This window comes from Pinus tabuliformis, chromosome 6 (assembly GCF_031772625.1).
Source record: "Pinus tabuliformis cultivar Carrire ecotype Pingquan chromosome 6, CPIR1, whole genome shotgun sequence".
NCBI classification, from domain to species: Eukaryota; Viridiplantae; Streptophyta; class Pinopsida; order Pinales; family Pinaceae; genus Pinus; species Pinus tabuliformis.
This window is the reverse complement of record NC_142292.1, coordinates 408,972,095-408,992,864: the sequence shown is the minus strand read 5'-3', so window position 1 is coordinate 408,992,864 and position 20,770 is coordinate 408,972,095. Positions and strand designations below refer to the sequence as shown.

At 36.1% G+C, this 20,770-nt stretch overlaps 1 protein-coding gene across 1 annotated transcript in view; it reads left to right on the top strand.

Moving 5' to 3' along the window:
- The first annotated feature begins 5,870 nt into the window (after positions 1-5,870).
- Positions 5,871-20,770, top strand: part of LOC149259041 (uncharacterized) — a 145,940-nt gene continuing 131,040 nt past the window's right edge. Inside the window, exon 1 of the mRNA XM_089448347.1 lies at positions 5,871-6,150. Within this exon, the coding sequence (XP_089304473.1) occupies positions 5,871-6,150 (280 nt within the window). The remainder of the gene's footprint in view (positions 6,151-20,770) is intronic.

The window sequence follows — 20,770 nt, the reverse complement described above, 5'->3', positions numbered from 1 at the left end:
TACCCCCCTTGGTACCCCATATTATCCCCCCTAGGTATATAACATTCCACCCCCCTAAGCATGTTTCGTCCCCGAAACATGGGAAGAACACAAATAATAAGATCTACTCAAAAGAGTAGTCCACTGATACCATGCACGTGCATCTAGCCATCCAAGAGAAAGGTGAACCCTCGATCTCGCTGGTGCCTCGCTCGCTTGAGATGGAAGTTGACCGTGGCAGTTCTTCTGTGTTGATGTGTAGTAGGTGGATCTTTGTTCCTCTCGATCTGTCCTGCGGGGTTTGTTGTCCATGTGGCTAATTGGTTGCCAAGGTTAATTTTAGGGGCGAATAATCGCCCAAAGGCGAAATTTAAGGCTTTTTATATTTTAATGGGGCGAATTTTTAATTAAAATAATATTTTTTTTTATATATAATTAGCCCATATTTTATTTAAAAATTAATTTATTTTTTTATTTTAGCCCAGGGCGGATAAACTAACCGAATTGTATTTGATCAAAATAGCCCCATTTTGATATTTGTGGAATCGTATTTGATCAAAATCGCCCCCATTTTGATTTACAGTTTGGATTTTCTGGTTTGGGAGTGGTTTGTGAGGGTCGATTTGGTCCCGGGAGTGGTTTGTGAGGGTTGATTTGGTCATGGGATGTTAGATTTATTTTGAAATGGAGGGCGGCTCCCTGTTTTGACGGATTCAGCCCGCTGTTTTGGTGTATATGGCTCCCTGGGTTCTTGTATAAAAATGATTTTGAAATAGGTTTTTTCATCCTAGTTCACAAATCTAGCAGCAGCAGTTTCGGTGGGATATTCTTGCATTTTCAGATTTCAATCCGCTTATTCTTCTCTGGTTTCGGTATCCATTGTTTCTTGGATTTGAATGGCTCATGCCACTGCAGCAGCAACAACAACAGTCGGTACTTTTGTTGGCTGAGCGCGAGAAATTAGGCCCCTTTATTCTCATGTTCGTGTAAAAGGTATATTAACTCTGCTGATATTCAAGCATGGGATAAGTAGCCGTGATCTGCACCATTTTTGCAGTAACTTTCTGGTCATTGTTGTTTTATCTGTTGATTATATCACGCCTATTTCGTTAAATGTCCATTTCTTTTTCCTTTGGTGTTCCCTTTCATTCTGTTAGCTTTCTTATAGCTGTAGATTGTGCTCATTTTTGTGCAATCCAGATGTGTTCTTGGGTGTTTAATGTCAAAATACGCTGTCATTTTTATTTTCAGGGTTATTTTATCAGATGATAGGTTAATTTCAAATTTCAATTCGCTGAATATGTTGTGCTTCTTTGGCACAGTACGTCATATTGTTTCTTGCGGTGATAAGGGCCAGAGCAGTTGGTGCCGGCAATGATTGTTGGAACCTTCAACATAGGAAATCGCAAACATATGCATCGAGTGGCCTTGTCACATAATTTTGGTGTATCATATTGTGAGCTCAAGTTAATATGCAATGATATTTCTGTCCCTAATAATCTCTGATGGAAGAAATTCTACAGCGTACTATACTACTATTGTGGTTCTTGTGTTGATAAATCTCCTTTGCCCATTGAAATAACTACTTCAGCTAATTCTTGGTAATGATGGTCACACAATGCCCTATGAATAGTAGAATTTCCTTAAGAATCTGCAGTCCAATGAAAGAAAGTCCATCCATGTGCATATCGAAAGTTAATCCCAGTACCATCATCGATTGCACACTCAATTTGTTCCCACTGCTCTTCGCTTGCTGCTTTCAAACACAAAATAATAGAATTTCCTTAAGAATCTGCAGTCCAATGAAAGAAAGTCCATCCATGTGCATATCGAAAGTTAATCCCAGTACCATCATCGATTGCACACTCAATTTGTTCCCACTGCTCTTCGCTTGCTGCTTTCAAACACAAAATAATATCTTTGACTATAACATCTTCATACATAGTATGATCAAAATTTGAACTTGGTTTTATTCCAGAGTGAAGCATGTGAGCAGATTGAGCATGCAACAAAATTTCCTCGTAGCCTTGCTTGGCATCCATAGACTCTAGAAGCGTTTCCATTCCCAATATTAGATTTCTCCTTATTATCCACAAAATTACCCTTACAGAATCAATTAAGACAATGTCATCTTTGTTGTTCGGGTCAGATTCACTAGAAGTATTTGAATATGGAAATTTTCCCATCTTTACAGAAGTATCTATATCCCACAATAATGCACAAGTCTCATCAAACCCTGAGGCATCAATGTTATCCAAGGAAAAATCCATAGCTTCTTTTATCTGATTTCTTTCCAGGGTGAAGGCTTTCAATGTGTCTTCAAATCTGCCTTTTTGTTTGTCAATTGAGGAGCGCTCTAGATCAACCCACCCACTCTTTCTAGCAGTATAAGTTGCACTACAACCTTTCTCCTTTTCTAGACTTCTCATGCCTTCCTGTTGGGATAAAAGTGGTGGTATCCATTGTCCACTTTCAGTTACCATGGTGAAAAGCCTTGTCTATGGTGTTTGAAGTAGTTTTTCTTGAGAAAATGAATAGGTCGGAAAAATGTAGTATGTATGCTCCTTTAATCTAAGGTCAACTAAGAAATTCATCAATTGAAGGTCACGTCCCCTTCCCATTATTTCTTGCTTATAAGCACAACTACAATCAACCACACACATTGCCATGGTGTCGATCATGTTCATTTGATGCTCATCGTCTTGGAAAGGAAGTGTAACCAATTCACCCTAGCTAAACTCTTGCATTTCATCCTCGGCTGCCTTACCATCTGCTTTGGTCATGAAAACAATGAAACTGATGTTCCATTGCCTTATTCGTTCTTCTTCCATTCTCGGCTGCCTCATTCTATTAATGGCATTAGGACTAGGCCAATCTAATGTCAGTGAAAGACAATTCTCATCCACCTGGCGCACTAGACTTTTTATATAAGGATTAGTTGTCTGAAGATCTTCATTATCAAGTATACTAATTGGCCTTCTACTTGAATTAATCTCATTGGCTAGTTCATCGAACCAACTTACCAGTTGTGAGACTACCTCAAAACTCAGATTTGCAAAATCCAGCTCTATGTCTGAAGATTCTTTTTGCACGATTGTTAACTTTGGATGTGAAATGACCAGGCTATGTTTCCTTGGAGTAGTATCTATAAGCACAGAATAGCTGGTGGAAATGAGTTCAACCATGGACTTGGAAGGACCTCCATTATCCCAAGGCAATTTTCTACTCCGACAACAACAGATAATTGTGGTATTTTCTCAAACAAATGTGTAGCCTACTTTTGCAGGAGTCTTTCAATTCTCTCTTGCCTCATTAAGAATACAACAATGTCACCAAAATCCTCCCTTATAAAATTATGGAAGACAGTTACCAATGTTGTGTTAATATAATCTGGTTCTACGTTGTAAATATGTAGAATTTATACAACATATCGTTGTTCATTAGCCATGAAGTTTGCCAAAACATTCAGTGCATCTTCATCTGGAGCTATAAGAAGTTATCCTTTTGTTCTATTCTCAAGTGACTGCTTGTTATTGGAAAGCTTAATCCCATGACAATGTTCTTTGAAAACCATATGTGTGAACATGGATTCAGAATCCACATATTGGTTTTGTTCTTCAGAAATGCATGTACCTGCAATAGACCTCAATTTAGCCTCTGCAACATTTTTGAGCATGACCATGGCAATTCCCACCTCGTTTATTGTTTTCTTATCATTTGGAAAATTGAAGGAAACTGTTTGAGAACCTTTGACATCCCCTGCATTATATATCAGTTGGATCCCACAAAAAGGAGCAGCAACCAAATTTACCATATTCCATTCCATATAAATACCCCCAGAATTTGTCAGAGCCTGAGGATGATTTTCCTAAATTTGAAGGTAGTTCTGGTAACAAGCAATTTCTTCGTCCACTTTCCCCATAAATTTTCAATGCATCACCCAGGTTATTCTATACCTCCAAAAAGATGGAGTCCAGGATGATAGAATATTTCTAGAGCGGTAATGCCAACTCTTGTTCATAAAAAGCGTTGGATAAATACCCGAAGGCAAATAGATAGTCAATACACAATTGGATTGTTGGTTGGTAGCGCAAAATTACATCTTGAAGCTCTCTCATAGCCTTTAATACATTTCCTTGGCTCAATTGAACATCCAAATATAGGCTTCAACCTGATTGCCCCCTTATAATAAACAAGGGCCTTCTGTAAACCCCCTGCTTCCATTAATAGCCCAGCCAAGCACAAATACTCCAGCCCAAATGATGATGATGCTACGGGTCCCTCAAAAAGTATAAAAACTTCATTCACTAGGCAACGCAATTATTGCATAGTTCTAACTGGGGTAACTTTACCCTTAAATTCCTTTTCTGGCAGTGGCCCTTTCTGCATTGACAATTCTTACTTAGACAATATGTTCATTGAATTCTCCATAGGCATGAAAATAGATAATTTCTGCAAACTTCATTCTTACCTCTGAAATCCTGTTTATGGTTAGAATAAGCACCAGATTTTCAATATGGCTTCTTCCATTTGCCCAATCTATAATCAGTTTTGAATCCCCCATATCTTAGAGACCATCAATTCCTTTTTAAGTTGCACATTTCAGAAGTAACCATAAAGTGTAAAACTCAGCTCTATTATTAGTCCTCTGGTCTGTTGCATACTTGAAAGAAACATAACGTTTTTCTATTAAATACAAAATGCTACTAGTTTCACATTTCCTTGGAGTTCCTTGATAGGCACTGTAAAAAAAAACCAGCCTTATTTTTGTTGATCTGTGGAACCTTAAGAATTCTTGGACGTTTGACTTTTTCAGGTTTTCATGACCCTCCATAGGCATATCTAATTTGATGGCATACCTGAGTTGAAGGATTATCTATATCTTGGAATATCATGTGATAAAAGAAATTCTTGTATGTAGTGATTTGACCTTCGAAGTAATATATGCAACATATCTCAAATAAAAATTCATTTGTTGTCATTGGTGGCTTGCCAAACCTATTGCTCTAAGTCCAAGGGTTGACTTAGTTTATTATCTATATTTTAGAGAGAATGTAAGCATCCTCATCAATTCTGCCATATTGCATATTCCTGCCCCTATTAGATATGCCATGCAAATATGTGTGGACTTCAGTTTGAGTGCCAATAGACTACTGCGATATGAGGTGATTAAAATGAGAATGAGAACCTACGCCTATATACCCTAGGCAAGTGCCCCGAGTTTGGGAAAACCCGAGTTGTTGGCTACAGTATTAGGGTGATCCAAACCTATTACTCTAAGACCAAGGGTTGACTTAGTTTATTATCTATATTTTAGAGAGAATGTAAGCATATTCATCAATTCTGCCATATTGCATATTCATGCCCCTATTAAATATGTCATGCAAATCTGTGGACTTCAGTTTGTGTGCCAATAGACTTCTGTAATATGAGATTATTTAAAATGAGAATGAGGGTCTACTTATATATCTCATAAGTATTTCTCGTATTCAGTGTTGTAAGTAGTAGGATCTTCAAAACGCTAAATGAGCTTTGTGTACAGGCTCAGGGAAACAAAAGCGATCCTTTTCAATTTCGAAAGCTTGCTTTTCTTCCTCAATCTTAGTCACATGCTTGATTTCTGATTCATGAAGTGGAACATCAAACAAAGGGCCATCGAAACTAGCTCTGTTATCATGTACTGAATTCTGTCAATCATGCATATCACTAATGGGAATCCCATTTCTTAGGCAGAGACCTGAGTCGTTGGCTATAGTATTAGGGTGATCCAAACCTATTGCTCTGAGTCCAAGGGTTGACTTAGTTTATTATCTATATTTTAGACAGAATGTAAGCATCTTCATCAATTCTGCCATATTGCATATTCTTGCCCCTATTGATGAGGCAAGAATATGCAATATGGCCAGGGTTATACAGCCGCTGCTAGCAATTCTTATGGTGGAATATACAATACGGGTGACAGTCATAACAGGAATGATAATCATGGTCGAGGTTACACAGCCTCTGCTAGCAATTCTTATCGTGGAACCTACAATAAAGGTGAAAGATACAATGCCAATGAGAATTATGGTCAGGGTTATACAGCCTCTGCTAGCAATTCTTATGGTGGAACTTATATGGGCAGTAAGAATAATGAGCAGGGTTATCCCATGTCTGCTTCCAATAGTTATGGTGAAAGATGCTATGGCAATCAGAATCATCATAGCTATGATAGTTCACACCAACAAATTCAGTCTTCTGTCTCTATTGATGGGTACCATGGCTACCAAGGACGAATGGGCATTCACCAGCAAAATGGTAGAACAAATTCCTACTTAGATCAGGATAGCATGATGCCATTTGGCAATAGGAGTCAGCACGCAGTGAGAAATTCTCAATCCCATGTTCTTCCAAGATATGGAGGTTACCAGCAGTAATATCCAGCCTATAAACACCAAATGCTGCGTCCATCTGAGGGTGCAGGACAAGAAATTCATCAGAGACAAACTTACTCAAATTCCGAACACAGTGTTCAATAAATATTCAGTTTTAATGCAGAAAAGTAATGATGACCGATAATGACAGGCCAAGGCTTTTGGGCCCAGGTCATCTGTAGCAGGTCTTTAGAGGATTGTGTATTTAGAATTTGGTAGCTTGTCTGTAAAACGTTGAAAATCCCGTGTTCTAAGTTTTTACAATCCTGTGTTCTGTTAGCAACAGTGTCTTTGTTGAATTTCGATTTCTGTCATTAACATTCAGAGTCTAAGGATTGCAATTTCAATTTTATTCTAATATAAATTATTTTATTCTAATTATATTATGGTTTTGTTCCAGTTGCGCTTTTATAAAGTTGTTAAATCATAAAATTATAAATGATTATTCAAGATGTACAATAAGTTTTGAGTTGCCGTAAATGCCGTGCAACTTTGTGCACTAGGATTTTCGTTACTCAACAAGTCGCGGTATTACTGCTGTCATTGGTTCCCAGAGAATTATGCGTTGGAAGGAAAATAAAATAGATGGTAAGGGAAGAAAACCCAAAATTGAAGTTATGAGAAATTAATTTTTTTATTAAATCGAGTACAAACAAGGGAGTGAGGATTAAGCAAAATAAGTGGAGGATTAGATAGGCAAATCCTTCATTAGCAATTTGCGAAAATAGTTGCATCTAAAGTTTGATAATATGAATACCAAACGTGCCAAAAACAAAAAAGAGAAGAATTATTATAGTTTTGGTTTTGGAATATGCAGGCAGGGTAACAATATAGAATCCAAGCACCACACAAGTAACTGTTGGTGATGAACAATCCATTATAGCCTCACCCCTCCCCTAAAATTTTTCCTTGGACCGGTGAGCAAGATAGATCATCCTGTAGTTATTATTTTTTGTTTCATTAGTTTAAGGTTGTGGATTAAATTGTTCAAATCCTAAATGCATTCATTAGTTTGCATGAGATCAAAAATCCATCTCTTCAAAATCATTTACAATGATGCTTGTCATAAAAAGGTATGAGATGCATGAGTAATTTTTGTTATGTTTAGAAAGTTAACCCAATTTTCCCTTAACAATACTCAAAACTCATTATGGTCATTAGGGCTACTATTTTATGCAAACTAAACTTCAAAGACACTTGCACTTGCAAAAGTATATAAATATCTAGTGGTGGACTTTCTCATGTCAATATTTCCAGCCATTTATGCATCTCTATAACCTTCAAGCGCAACATTTTTATTATCGAAAGATAAAACATAATTACTAGTACATTTGAAATACCTTAAAATTCACTTTACTACTTGCCAATGTTCTTTGTCTGGATTTGCAAGGAATCTACTCACTACTCGAATTGAATGTGCACTATTTGGTTGGCTACATACCATGGCGTACATCAAGTTGCCAACAACTGAAATGCAAGGGATTTTACTCATTTCCTCATACTTATAATCAGAAGGTTAGCCACTACATTTTGTTATTTCTATCATATGATCTATATGCCCAATATTTGTTGCATTGGATTTGTTACCCAGTGTTAAAACGACCAGATAACAACCCTATGATGACCCATAAATAGATTTACATCAAAGCTTTCCACCTCTACTTTGGTGAGTGCACTCACATTTGGCATGTCTTGGAGGAAGGTTGATAATCTATTGCAAGGTACACTATCCATTTTATAATCATCTGATTTCATTTAATGTTTTGGGGAATACTAATATATTTCACAAGCCAAGCTGGATAATTGGTTTCTCTTGATTGTAACCTTGTTCATATGTTTCACTGGGGAAATTTCAATTTCTCCTTTAATGCAATTTCTCCTTTAATTGCATTGATGTGCCATAGAGCAATGCAATGCATCTGGATACTTGAAGTCTTGGAATTGCAGAGCAGCATTTGCTTGATTCCTTGGTAGCTGTTTGAAGATCCTAACCAAACTGATGTTTCTTTCAGAATTGTGGTTCTTTGTCATAGTAGTATAGTACGCTGTTCCTGAGATTACCTTTGGTTCTGTTATGAGATCTGTAGAGAATTGTTGAGCAAGGGGGAGGATAGCTTCATCTTAAAGCATCCCTCTACCCAACGTTAAGCTTGATGGGAAGAATTATCCTATCTTCAAGTGAAGGGTGCTAAACATATAATTGAAGAATTGATTGTTAAGACTTGTGGAGGGTAAGAAGACAAATTGCACTGTTGCTAAAGAATTAGTAAAGCTATAAGACAAATTGCACTGGTATATAGAGTGTCTATACAACAGTCTATATATTACAACTAAGTACAATGTGGAGAATAGGAAATGGAGAGAAAGTGAGAATAGGTGATGATCCCTAGGTGAGGTTTAAAAGGCTCCAGGAGATTAATGAAGAAACTATTGAGACCCTGCATAACAATGGCACACAATCAAGCTGATATTGTGGATCCAAATTTGACCACCATGCAGAAACAACACTAGATATCAGCAAGGTCAACATGTTTGGAAGGATATTCGTTTGACAATCGAGTTGGCTATGTTAACAACTTAACATATTGCATTGTTGCAACTAAGTACAATCAAAATTAGAGATAAGGAGGATGAATTAAATTGGTCTAACAACCTTGATTCAGTCGGCTACACAGCAAAGCTTGGTTACAAAGCAGTGCTCACAGAGAAAACACAAGGGGAGCCAGTATGCTGGTAGAGAAGCATATGGAAAATCAAAGACGAAGTCAAAACTAAGTTGTTTAGAAAAAAGATATTGAAATTTAACTGAGGATATAAACCTAGGATACCTACCACAGTCCGGGTAGAATTTGAATATTTTTCTAAATTCTTAACCAGACCATATAAGGGTTCCCCTACATATTAGCATCACTAGTTGTACTTTGTAGTCCCATTTACCTATCTGTCAGGCTTTATTTAGACTTAAATAAAATTATCTTGCCTTATCTACATTGTTTCTTAGCCTTATATCTTATGCTACAAAATTAGATAGAACTTTGTAATAAAGGCAGGACAACCTTTCAATCTGAGTCTTGACTTGCAGCATCCTACAAGTTGGTCAGGCTTAAATTTTTTTGTTGGCAGGTATTGAACGATGATACTATATCTATAAAATATATTTCTTCTGTACTAACTGTATTGCCTAGAATATTTTGGTCATTGAAGTTGTGGGTTGGCAGGCTCTAATAGCCCACTTGGAGCACAACCCCTTGAAAAATTCGGCTTTAAGAAGAATTACATGAGAAAATTGCTGTCACTTAGATGTCAGTAAAAACAGGTAGGTCTTTAGACTTTTGATCATAGTTGAGAACATTCCTGAGATAACTTTCTTTGATACTCCAGACTATAAAATTTCTGAGAATGCTGCAAAATGGAAAAACTGGAACTAGACATGCTTAAACCTTCTGCACTCCTCAAAATAGTTCCGCTTACACTGTTTGATTTATAAAACAGAGAATGCCAAGCCAACTGAGCAATGGCATTCATCAACTCCTATATCTTCAGACTTGATTGTTTCTCTTGAAATCTCATCTTCCGAAGGCTAGTGATTGGTCAGAAAGAAGCCTTGACTTTCAGTAGATGAGCTTTTCTCTAAACAAACCTCTTGATGTGGAAATAATAGTGGCTTTCCTTGACCCTGTCAAGACTTCCAAATTAAGCTTTCCATCTTATTATATTTTAACCATTTATTTTTCACATGCTAAGGGATGGAGGCTCTACCCTTTCCATACTTAGATTTCTGGTTGTTCAAATTTCTTCCTCAGGTAGCAATACCCTTTCATTTGGCTTAGCATTAGCTTTTGAGTTTTGGGCATGGTAGACATACTGTAAGCTAGCTTGGGAGGAGGGGACCAGGTCCTGAATCCGTCAACCAACTTCTGTAGGAAATTAGGAATAATTCAAATAAAGTGATGTTGTTTCAATGTTATACAAATGAATTATTATATTTTATGTCTTAAAATTTAATAGTTTCCCATTATCATTGTTAAATAATTTTTGTGAAATTCCATTTTGCCTCAAAATTCAATTTCTGATATATGTTCTTTCAATGTTGACTCAACAATTATTTTGCAAAGTATAATTCTATTTTCTATGAACAAGTGAATTTATATGAAGCATATCTCAACGCTTGAAAACTGTTGATGCAGGTTTGCAGATCGATTGGAAATTTTACTTGTGGAATATTTAGTGAGATGTCAAAAGATAATCATGGGAAGAAACCATCAAGGCAAACAGATGTATTATCATACTTTCAAAAGGCTCCATCCAAAAATACACATCCTCTTCATGATTCAAGCTCCTTTGAACAATCTGTTACTGAGAAAGAGGTTAACTCTTGTGGAAATGCATTTGATATCCATACGATGGATGAAGAAATAGGTTCCTCAAGTGGTCAGGGTGAGATAAATGCAGTTTCAACAGAAATTGGTGATGAAAATGTTAAAGATTTTTCCTTGGAAAGTGACACAATCCATTCGCGGAAAAGGAAAAGAGGCCAGTGGGCCATAGGAAGACAATTCCAAGAAAATTGGGTCTCAAGTTTTCCATTTATTGAAGAAATACCTCCTACAAATGAGAAAGAGCTTTTCCGACAAGTTAGATGTATTGCGTGTAGTTGGAAAACTCAAAAGGAAGTGAAATTTCAGATGAAGCTAGATACGGTACAAAAGCATGCAGGAAAGGTGTATGAAAAGAAAATTGTAAATGGTAAAGAGAAATCTATTGTTAGATGGAAATCTTCCGAGGAATGTCGACATGTTGAATATGCAGAAGAATATAAAAAATATTTATTATGTAAGAGGAAACTTGAGGCGGACGGAGGAACCATCATATCTCTATTTGAAAAGACGATGGAAAGAAATTTGTTATCCAAGACAATACAATTGAGCACTGTATTTCACATCTTATCTAAAGGTCGTCCTATGACAGATTATCCAGATCACATGAAATTACTATCTTTTCTTCAAGTGCCAAACTTTCCATCTTCTCATTGGTCTGTAACTAGTGGTTGGGGATGGGCAGGATATCTAGCTCAAGTAGAAAAGGATGATTTGAAAGAGAAGATTGCAAATGCTAGGTTTTTGGCATTGTCTTTAGATGAGGTTACAGCTATAGATAATACTTCATGGATTTGCATGAGCATTTATATGGTTAATGACCATATTAGACATTCCTATCTACTTGGGATTAATAAGATGAGAGAGACTTCTACAGCTGAAAATATTTGTGAACTTGTTCTTAATGGATTGAAGGAAAGTGGTATGGATGAATTAATGATTGCAAAAAAGTTGGTATGTGTTGGAGCAGATGGAGCAGCGGTAATGCAAGGACAAAGGAATGGCCTTTGTGTTAGGCTACAACTATCAGCTTCACCATATATGCTTAATATTCATTGTATGGCTCATAGGATGAATCTTGCATTTAAAATAGTAAGCAAGTTTCCATCAGTTTCAAAAGTTGAAGATCTTGTACGTGAGACTCATGCATACTTTTCTCGTAGTCCCAAACGATATTTAGAGTTTCAACAATTTGCAGATGGTATTACGGATGGAAAAAAACTACTGAAAGATGTTGATACAAGATGGATCTCATTAAATGGACCAGCTCAAAGACTATTTAGTGAGTTCAAATCTTTGGTAGGGTTGATGTATGAAAATCGCTATAATGTAGACAAAGCTCAAGATCTTCTTTTTCAACTAACTAATATAGAGACATTATTGACATTGGCTGGAATTCTTCCTATGCTACATGAAATGAATGTCCTCGTGAAAATGTCTCAGAATCGCACAATGTATATTGCGGAATACACAAATGCAAGAAAGTCAGCATGTCTTGCATTGGATAATTTGTATATGATGCCAGACTCTTTTACTGGTCCAGAGTTTAAAAGTTGGACTGAGATCATCAATATAGAAAACACTGAAAATTTTTTGACCTTTGATGAAAAAGGGATACTATGTATCGTAGTGCGTGGGTATATGGTTCCCTTTCATTATATTAGTAAGACAGGACGAATCACCAAAGATTGCCCCGTGTCAAGAGACCAATTTGATAATATTGTGATTTCAGTGAGACAAAATTTGATAGAAATTGCAAGATCACTATCATTAGAGATAAGAGAACGATTTCCTCGAGATGAATTGTTGGAGGCCATGTGTGTGGTATACCCTCAATATTGGAACAATTGTCAATGTCGAAGAACTTTAAAAGCTGATTTTCAAAAAAGATTAAAATGTTTAGTAGACCATTTTTGCAAGAAAGTCTGGATACATGGAGAACAAATTGAAGGTATTTTAGATTCATCAAAATTGTATCAACAAGGTGGACGCTTTGCTGAAACAATGTGGAAGCAATATCCTTTTTTGGAGAATCCTAATGAAAATGGTGCTATAACAAGATTATGGACTACTTTAAGTGCTAGCCAATACCTGCAAGAAAACATATCAGAATATTTCAAATTAGCAGATTTGTGTCAAACCATGATTTTGGGATCAGTGGAGGATGAGAGAATGTTTAGTGCATTATCATTCTTGAAGTCAAAGTTGAGGAACAAGCTTGATAAACATGTGGATACATGTTTAAGATTATATGTAACAAAGTATGACATTGACAATTTTCCATATGAAAGAGCGCTAACTCTTTGGCGATCAGATTGTGATAGAAGGGGAGAAAACAATATAATAAATCTATCTAATGAACTTGATATAGAACATAATGTTTTGGAGGCTCATAATGACAGTTCATTTAGAGAAGATCATGTTCACAATTTAGAAAATGAGGACCAAGATGAGAACTGGGAAATTGAACTACCCTAGGACTCTTATTTTGGTATACATGTTCCATTGATCATGCAAAATTACTATATGTCAACTTCAGGTAAAAATAGGTTCTATATTTGTATTTTTCATTGTAACATTGCAGCAACATTATTTTGATGTGTGTTATTTTATGATTGATGTTTCATATTTAATCATTACATTGTTTGTTTCTTATTTGTGACAGGAAAATAAGCTGGATTTGGTGAGGTTGGGACCTATTTCTTTTCATTTGCTAGCCATTTCTTGTCAGTGATTTGTCAGCCATGTTTTCAAGTCTTTTAGGTACTAAGTTGTTCGGGTCCCCACATGTCCTTAGGACCATTAAGGGATGAGATAACATGAGTCAGTCCAACTCATGCCCCGAATTTACTTTTTACCTATTGATGTAAGTGTTTTGTTACCACTTATCACCAACAAAATTCTACCATAACATAAACCAACTTGAAGACGACACTTCTCATCTTCCTTTTACATAAATGCTCTATGGATCTCCCTACTATACTTTTCTGAGACCAACGTCCCTTCTTGGTAGGTGACAGGTCTCTCCACCATACCACTAATCACACAATAGTAACTACTGCCTTCTATAAATCTCTCTAGTCTCAGTTATTTGTGTCCCTGTCACACTCGACCAATATAATCTTGCAGGTCTACTTTTTTATCATATCTTTATTTTTTGTTATTTTGTGTATTTAACATTAGTACCATCCAAGAGTAACGAGTTAGTGTTCTTTGGATTTGATCTTTGATTTGAAATGAAGTCAGATTTGATGAAGCTGGGACCTATTTCTTTTCACATAGACAGTGTCCTAGTATTAAATGATAAATAACTAATTTAAGAAGTCTAACGCTAAGCAACAATGGGCTTATTCAAGTACATGAAATTGTGTTGATGTCTAGCTCTAATATCTTAGAAAATTTTAGCAGTTTGTTTGCTGCTTGTTTAGAGGATTTTGTCAAGTTTGAAAATTTTGGTTTATTTTGGTCATATTTTTTTAGTCGCTTGACTTATTTCATGCATAGATCGACAGATCTAGTTTTATTTTTATAATTATTGTTGTTTTCTTTATATATTTGGTGGTTTGAGGAAAGATATTTGATTTCCTTTCACTTTGTGGCATGATTTCAACATCTTCACCTTTTAGAATATAGTAAAATATTATTCTTATTTTATGTTTTCTTGGAAAAGAATTATTGATATTTGGAAAGGGAAATAAGCCCTAGGTAGCTAAGCGAAGAGAAAAATGGTCTATGTACTAGGTTCCTGCGCATTCATCGTAGGAGACCTATTGGCATGAGACCGACATTCCTTTTATGCAATTACACTTTTTCAAGGCGGAGCTGAGTTTGCTGACTTGGGAAGAACACTGACAACTGATCATAATGCTAAGGAGATTATAATGTTGGTTTCAAAAACAAGATTGTGAAAATTGTTTGCACTAGTTCTTCTTTTGGTCATATTTACTACCAAATTTGTGTCTTGCTGATTTTTTACATTTGTAATGACCTTGTGCAGAGATGGTTTGAAGAGCCCGATGTTAGAGTGTGAAGACTCTCTACAAACCACAAGGACTACATTTTCTTGGAGGGCACTCGATGTTCTTGGTGTTGCTGAGTCTCTTCGCTCGAAGCGTAAATGGATACAATGGTCATTGGTATGGCCATAACATCACTTAATTTGATCCTCTTTACTAATCTCCTAATATCATTTCGATACATCAAATTGCTTTGTTTTCATGGAATCCAAAGATACATCAGTAATGTTATTTTGTCTTGGAAATACTAAATTATTTTGTTTTGGTATCACCCAGTTTGAGTTGTTCTTTGCAACTACCACTTGATCATTTAACAAGCATTTGAAATTCAAAGTGAAATAAAGCTCTTTTAGTTTTTTTCCAGAAGAAGATTAGATGTTGATTGATTTCATTTTCCAACAAATGTGGTATTTAAGTTACTTTCTTCTTGCAAGTCGATTTTACCGTTATTAGTACACTGCTAGTAGATTTGTTTGACATGATCATTTTCTTCAATTTTAGGGTCGACTAGCTTAATGATAGTGTCCTTTTGTTTCAGCTCATGTTCATTCATCAGTTCTCAATTGATTCTCTCTGTGTTCAAAATGGATTCAAGTAGCTTAGGAATTACATCGATTTCCATGTTCATTCATCAGTTCTCAACTGATTCTCTCTGTGTTCAATGGATTCAAGTAGCTTGGAAATCACATCAATTTCCTTTTATATTGTATTAAAATGTACATGAATGTCATAGTGGAATTGCTTTCCACAACAATACTTCTTTGTAACTATGGACTTTATCTCAACTCAACTGGATTTCATTTGTAACAAGAGATTTCCTTAATAAATTCCTCTTGACAAATTTTTCTGTTATAAAACTTTGCAAAAGCATACCCTTGGTATAGCTCACTACACAAGAAAATTCATTTTTGAAGCATAATTCTTATACTTGCAACTTTCATTTCTCTGTATAGACTTTCTAGAAAATAAATTGCGTGTAAAGAGTCTATATTCCACTCTTGGATTCATTTTGTTCGAGAGTTATGTGAAGGACTAACGAACCTAGTAGTCACAGGACGAAACAAACCCTGAGGCAGTAAAAATTTATACATGGGTCCACATTTGCTCCCGTTATGGTCCTTACAGAGAGTGCATTGAAGGTAGGTATGTTGCAGTTGGTAGAATATGACGAATGTGCTCCCTTCATGTTCTCTAAGACGACAACTTACAATTATTTGACAATTTCCTCATCCAAATGATTTTGAATGAGTAATTTCATCTAAATTTAACTGATTTTCAAACTGGGATTTAGTCTTCTTAATTTAACTGATTTTCAAACTGAGATTTAGTCAGTGTTATTGAGGAGTGAAATAGAAACTGATTTTCTCTTGCAGAGAATAACAAGGATTGGTGTGAGCTTATACTCTGCCTTATAGACCTTCAAATACAAATAAGCTCTTGTATCCCTATTTCAATCACATAATTTAAATGAATATAATGTCATTTTATTAGAAAAATGCAATGAGTATGAAATAGATCATCAGAATGGCCACTGTAGCCCAGGCTGGTGAGAACTTGAGTATTTTATATCTGACTAAACACATGCACGTGAAAAGAAACATCACCTGACACAGACATGAACAAGATAGAATCTAGATATTAGAATTTTGGGGAAAAACAATTGTGCCTTAACAGAGAGCTTCTTATCCTACACCACACATTTCACTCTTTCAAGGTGGAGTTACAAACTGAACATGCAATGACTGAGCTGCATGGTCACCAAAGTTGTAACACACCCAAAAAAACAATGCTTCATATCGGCTTCTCAATTATGTGTGTTTAGCATTAGTGATATAGTCTCTTCTGAACTTTTATTTCAAGTAGAAATTTGATTAAATTTCAAAAGTGCAAGAAATCACAGAAAACCCTCCGGCAGTAAATTGATAGGATAAATCTTCAAAAAAACCTGGAAGCTATCCTGTTCATATTGTCCTGGACTTTTTAGCCAAGTTAATATGTCTGTAAAGAATACTATTTTATCCTAAGAAAAGATTGACACTTTGTTTATCACCAGATGAAAATAAATTAGAAGCAAAACATAAGGTTGGTGACAAATCCAAAACAAGTTGCAAGACTGTAACCCAATCTGCAAAACATCAAAAAACTGATTGTCCCAGAGTGGGATGCACTATGGGAAGGTGTGCTGTCCCATCTTTTACTAGTGTCAGCTTCATAGCACCTGCTTCCATTTCCAGCAGCTCTGTCTTTAAGAGAGCATCGACCTCTATCTTGATAGTGTTGTCATCAAGAGATTTGTAGCTGATTTCCATTTTTAATCTTTATGGCAGCTGTTTATAGTCCTGTAGGACTGAACGTATGGATGTTTCAAAGCTTCATTAGCTGTTATTCTTTTGTTTCCATCCACTTGTAACATTTGTTTCAGCAAATCCACACCTTCTAGACACCCAAAATTTTTAACAAATCTTGTGAGGGATGGGAAAGGCTTTCCCGGATTTGGAAATATGATATCCAACTACTCCTTTACAGATTGCCCACGAAATAGCGGCTCACCGATGAACAATTCTGTCGACATGTTATTTGTTGCTTTTTTTAGACTAGCTCTCACAAAGCATTTGAGTTGTTCCTGTTCCAGGTTGGTTTTTTTATAATTTTATAGACAAGTTCCATGTCGTGGAAATGTGAAAAAAGATAGTGATATTGCCACCATGTGGCTCTTATCATATATGGTTTTATACTTCTTCAAAAAATTCTCTAAGAGTTCACAATGCTAAAATTCACTAGGACTTTACAAAGTTTTATTATTTAGTGAAAGACTTGCCAAGTTCTTACAAGATTTTATAATTGAGTAAAATATTCGCCATGCCTGGTGAGAGATTCGCCAGAAAATTATATATACATATTATATTATTGATAAAATCGCCTTCCATTTTTCCTATATACCATGGAGATTCGCCCAATTATTATATTTATAAATTTGGGGGGGGTTCTTAAAATTTTCCCTGTTGGTTGCCATCTTGATTTTTGTCTTGCTGGGTGATGTGGGTGATGATATGTTGAAGTTTTAACCCACGATGGCTTTTTCTTTACTTCACCTTGTTGTGGTGCCTCTTGTGGTGTCTTCTTTTTCAATATGACTTCAACCACTGAATCGTCCTCAGATGTATCAGCACCTGTAACCTTTTCTTCTGCAGCTTTTGCTTGTGTTTGATTGTCGACCATCAACTGCTCATCATCTGATATGTCAGTCCCTGTAACATCTTGTGTGTCAACCTCCGTGGACTCTACCTGTTTATGGATGGAAATATCCTGTAATGTAATTTTCTTCTTTTTATACCATAGCTTCAAGAATTTCTTCTGCACATTAATATTGATAGTACCCACAGATTCCATCCAAGGATATCCCAAAACAACATCGATATTATCCATCTCTGAAGCATAAAAATCACCATGAAACACATACTTATCCATACAAAGCTTCAAATCCTTATAGATTTGAACATCCTTATCATCATCCTGTGTATGTGCAATTTGTTTTGCTGGGACTTGCAATTTTTTTGCCAAATTGACATTTATGAGATTTTGCTTGCAACTCGAATTTATAGACACAATGATTTTCTCCTTCTGAATCAATCCATGAACCTGCAATAAGGAGACGCCCGTAGCAATTAACCCCTTATGTGTCTCATTCTCCTTTTTTCTAGCCCTAGACCATTTGTCCAAAAAGACTTTTTCAAATTTTGCATCTGAAAGTTTGCTCAACTGCTTTTGGTCAAGTGATGACCACCAATTTACAGCCTCATCTCTCAGATTAAGCGACATTGAAACCTTCCAATATTGCCCTTTTATGGACTTGTGTGTCTGTATGAATTCTTCAATAGTAGGATGATCATCTTTCCCTGTAAAATATAGCATCTCCATGAAGAGGGTTTGAGAAAAATTCCTCACTTGGCGAAAATTTAAAGTGGCCACAGTTTCATCAATATTACTTAGAATCTCTATTATAACCTGTTTTTAGAAATGGAACAATCATTCTGCATCTGCCCATGTGGTAGAAATCTTGATCCAGGCACTTGGAATTTCAGATCTGTGCTGCTACTCTCCCGCTGTCACCAAAATTTCTGCAAAAAAGAGCTGATTTTAAATCAGCGATATCTCCCTCATCCGGACTCCGATTCGACTTTTTGTTTTTTTGAAGTTGGGTATTTTTTCCCAAAGAATCTAGATCTGTGATTAGATTTTGCAGATCTTGTACCAGGACGTCTAGATCTACGCCACAAAATCGCTGCCCTGAAAATTGGCTGCAATCCCACTGATTTTTAGATCAATGATATCTCCTTCATCCGGACTCCGATTCGACCGATTTTTTTTTTGAAATCAGGTATTTTTTCACATAGAATCTAGATATGCAATTAGAATTTACAGATCATGCACCAAAACTTACAGATATGATCTGCAAACTCGCCGCCCCCGAAACCTTGCAAAAAATAAAAAAACAATTCTCCACGGTTTGCCCAAGAAAGTGCTTTGATACCAATTGTTGTAGATCTAACACAGAAATCATATAGATCTGATATCAAAACATAAAATAATGCAAATATACCCAAGAATAATATGAAATGATTCTTTATTGATCAAACCCTTAAGGTAGGGCAACACCATAGATTCACTCCTTAAGGAAGGAGAACACTCCACAAGCCATATGCCTGTTCATACAAGAATACTTCTCTTCATATCTCTCCATGTGGAGTCTCTAGCCTCTATATAGGCCTCATACATACAATACCATGCATCATTACCATGGTTTCCTCATACCATCAACTAATACCATGGGCCCATTACATTATTATTAACTACTTGTGGTCCCTTACATGACATGGGTTAACCACCTTATTTATTACTATGGACCATCCCATTATTACATTATTACCTTGGGTACCCCCCTTGGTACCCCATATTATCCCCCCTAGGTATATAACATTACCAATTGTTGTAGCTCTGATACCAATTGTTGTAGATCTAACCCAGAAATAATATAGATCTGATATCAAAACATAAGATAATGCAAATATACCCAAGAATAATATGAAATGATTCTTTATTGATCAAACCCTTAAGGTAGGGCAACACCATACATTCACTCCTTAAGGAAGGAGAACACTCCACAAGCCATATGCATGTTCATACAAGAATGCTTCTCTTCATATCTCTCCATGTGGAGTCTCTAGCCTCTATATAGGCCTCATACATACAATACCATGCATCATTACCATGGTTTCCTCATACCATCAACTAATACCATGGGCCCATTACATTATTATTAACTACTTGTGGTCCCTTACATGACATGGGTTAACCACCTTATTTATTACTATGGCCCATCCCATTATTACATTATTACCTTGGGTACCCCCCTTGGTACCCCATATTATCCCCCCTAGGTATATAACAGATGGTGTTGGACCACCTAAACTAGATTCGAAACTCCTATAGACATCCCTTTGACCTGTACCCCACTTTTGTAGCGCATTTTCTGGTTTCAAAGTGCCTCCAAAAACTAAAACACATGATGGCTTTTCATAAATGTGAAATGTTGGAAACTTCAAAATGGGTGCTGGAACATTGATAAAACTCCCTCATGAAATCAAAACTTCCAACTTCACTATCCCCCAATTGTTAAAATGCATATATGAAAAGCACAGCAAGCCCGTTGTTGTAGTTTTTGCAATTTTTATCAAAGTTTTACCTTTTCTGATCTCTTGAGCCAAAAACAAGGTTTCAGAGCTGGGTTTAGGTTTCCTGCTAGAGATTCAACTTTGTACTAGCCTCCGCAAGTGATTCCAATTTACCTATCTTCCTCTTCCTTCTCGCTTCTTTGACTTCAGTAAGCTTCTTCTTCACCAACGTGAGTCTTATTTTTAGGACTAAGTTTTGTACATATAAATTTTTCACTTGCCTATGCAGAGGCAAGTTCCACTTTAGTTTATAC